We start from the raw sequence: 2,859 nt of genomic DNA, 5'->3' as shown, positions 1-2,859 counted from the left end.
GTGGTATTGTAATAAAGATAGTAAGTTTTCTAGTTTCGCAGCATCTGGGTACAGTGGAGGAAATGAAGACCCTTTCAATGTCTACTTAGAGGTTTTACTAGACTTTTATTTTAGGTTCTGCCCCAGAGACTGGCAGGATAGCAGCACTACTCCATTCCTCTTTCCTGAGGTCCACCTACACTACAAATGTGACCTACTAAAACATGGTTGTCTCCTAGCATCCTATAAATAAGCTGAGGCTTTGTTTAAAAATGGTTTGGTCCCATCCACGCTACAAGTCACTGACAACCATGCTCACCAACTTATTTAATGCCAAACTGCACAAGGAGTTTTAGACAAAACATTTTCCCTACCACTGCTCTGAAGAATTTACAATTCATTAGTTGTATCTGTAGTATAGAATAGGCCAAGATATTAGATTGCTTTCCTACCCTTTGTTAAAACTCAGAGAAAAGCCACAAAAGAACTTAGATCTTGCTTACACTATCACTTAGGGTATGTCTACACTGCAGTAAAAACCCATGGCTGGCCTATGTCAGCTGACTAAAGGCTTGTGGGACCCAGGCTGCAGGGCTATAAAACTGCAGTGCAGATGTTATTTTCCCCTATGCAGGATAAATAATGGGAATGTGCTTAAATCTACCATATCCAGAACTTCAGAAGCTTGACTCAAAATGACTAAAAGGTGCACAATTTAAGAAAAAGAGTCTGGAGACACAGGGACAAGGCCCATAGAGTCTCAGCCAGGAAAAAAAAAAAAAAAGAAAAAAGTGGTGGAGGCCATATCATCCTTCATGGTCTTGGCTCAAAACATCTGGTACTATAAGGCTTTGCTTGTGCAGCTCCAGAGGACACTGCTGCCCAGAAGGTTCTCAAAGCTGAGGATCTCTGAGCAGGTACATTTTACACATGAAAATGTGTAGAGGCCAGTAGTGGGATGAAGTTTGGCTATAAAATTAAGAATGTGCAGACTAGAGAAGTAAACATTTAATGTACATCAGAGTCCTAAAATGCTCAGAATTTCCAATGAATTCAATCAAATGTCTCAATTAAAATTTAAGTAATTCCCTTTATATAAGGATCTAAGAGAACGTCTCAAACAGGTTATAGTCATAGGATAAAATGTATTAAATACTGTAAAATAGTTTTGGATATGGACAGAACTTGTGATACAGAAGTTTTTCTACACCTTAGAATCTACCTGGAATAGAAGATATTTCTTTTAACAAGGTACACCTCTTGTAAAAAGAATACTACAAGTCACCAAGGGGCTTAGGTTGGTGTTATGGGCTCAGATTTGGCCAATTTACAGAGCAATATTTCATTTGGTAAGACAGAGGACTATATATAGGTCATATGTCCTTAAACACTGGGACAGTATCATATACTTACCATGCATCTTCAGTTTAAAATTAAAAATATAAAAACGCAAAGATTTAGAAGAAAAATTACCTTGATCTATTCCTTCTGTTCTCTTCCTTTTTAAATTTAAAAGTGAATTTTGTTGTTCTTTTAAGGCTTCTGCAGGACAGTTTGGTCTTGGCAATTGACTTCCTGGTGTTGGTCCTGGTCGATTACAAAAATACTTCTGTTTCAATGCCTTAAAGATAAGGGGAGAAAGCTGGTCAAGTTAATAGTGTGCACAAATTGATTTGAAGCTATATTCTTTCCTTTTCTTAAAACTCCTTGCTTATAACTTATGACATTTCTAGGGGTAGATTGCAGTTCTAAGACTGGAGTTGTACTCAAGAGTAGCTACAAAACCCAAGATTTCAGATTCTCTCAGCGACTTCCATACAGTTTGCTCAATTTACAAGTTGAGATAATTTGTCTAATCATCTGTATTACAGTAGGTGCCTAGAGTCCCCAACCAAGATCCCGGCTCCATTGTGGCAGACGCTATACATGTACACTAAGACAGTTACAGCTCTGAAGAGCTTACAGTCTAAATACTGTAGACAAGACAGAAAAGGAAAGGGGCACGGAGATTGACTTTTTCAAGGTAATCAGCGACACCTCTGGCAGAGCCAGGAATTGAAGCCAGATTTCTAGAACACCATCCTTATGTTGATTTACAAAGTAAGTTGGGTTCTGTTCTACTCTTCCCTAATCGCTCTGGATTCTGCAATGCCAAAAGAAAGAAAATCTTGTTACTGAGTACACAGGGGACCTGAACACATAGGAAGCAGATACATAAAATAAGTATCAATTTTACATAAGTTAAATTATATCCTCCCCACCCCTCCACTTTAAAGCAGATTTCAGTTCCACAGCTTCTATAAACCACAGTTCAGGAAATAAATAAATAAAGCAAGCAAACAGCTGGAACTGCCAGGAAATGCTTTTGCTTATCCTAATTATAGTGTTCAGTCTCTGCTGTAAGTCAAGCCACATCGGGAAGAACCCAGGAGTTTAAAGCAGAAAACTTGCAATTTTTAAAATGTGTTATAAAATGTGTCTGTCACGGAGGTCAGGGAAGTCATGGATTCCGTGATTTCCTGCGACCTTTGTGACTTCTGCAGTGGCCAGTGTGGCTGACCCCAGGGCCACCACAAGAAGCTGGCCCTGGGACCAGCTGCTCAGGCGGCTCTAGGGACAGCCACACCAACTGCTGCTGGAGCAGCTCTGCAGCCAGCCACACCAGCCACTGCTCGAGTTGCCACAGCCCTGGGGCCAGCCACACCAGTCACTGCTCTGGCAGCCCCGGGCAGCTGGCCCCGGGACCACCTGAGCAGCAGTCCCGGGGATGCCAGGAGCAGCCGCAGCAAGACTGGCTTCTGGCAAGATTCGATCAGGGTGTATTTATGGTACACTCTACCCTGATATAATGCAACCCGATAGAACCAAAATTAGAATATA

General features: G+C 41.0%; 1 protein-coding gene across 3 annotated transcripts in view; it reads right to left on the bottom strand.

Moving 5' to 3' along the window:
• Positions 1-2,859, bottom strand: part of CDK7 (cyclin dependent kinase 7) — a 32,734-nt gene that overhangs the window by 821 nt on the left and 29,054 nt on the right. For 2 of the 3 annotated variants that reach the window (XM_024197858.3, XM_024197859.3), the window contains one exon: positions 1,453-1,600. In XM_024197858.3, coding sequence (XP_024053626.2) covers positions 1,453-1,600 — 148 coding nt within the window. Of the gene's footprint in view, positions 1-1,452; positions 1,601-2,859 lie in introns of those variants that run through there. The other variant, XR_002907980.3, reaches the window with a different exon arrangement.

Source organism: Terrapene carolina, unplaced genomic scaffold (genome assembly GCF_002925995.2).
Source record: "Terrapene carolina triunguis isolate 2854851 unplaced genomic scaffold, T_m_triunguis-2.0 Scaffold69, whole genome shotgun sequence".
Classification (NCBI taxonomy): Eukaryota; Metazoa; Chordata; order Testudines; family Emydidae; genus Terrapene; species Terrapene triunguis.
This window is presented reverse-complemented; position numbering and strand designations above follow the sequence as displayed.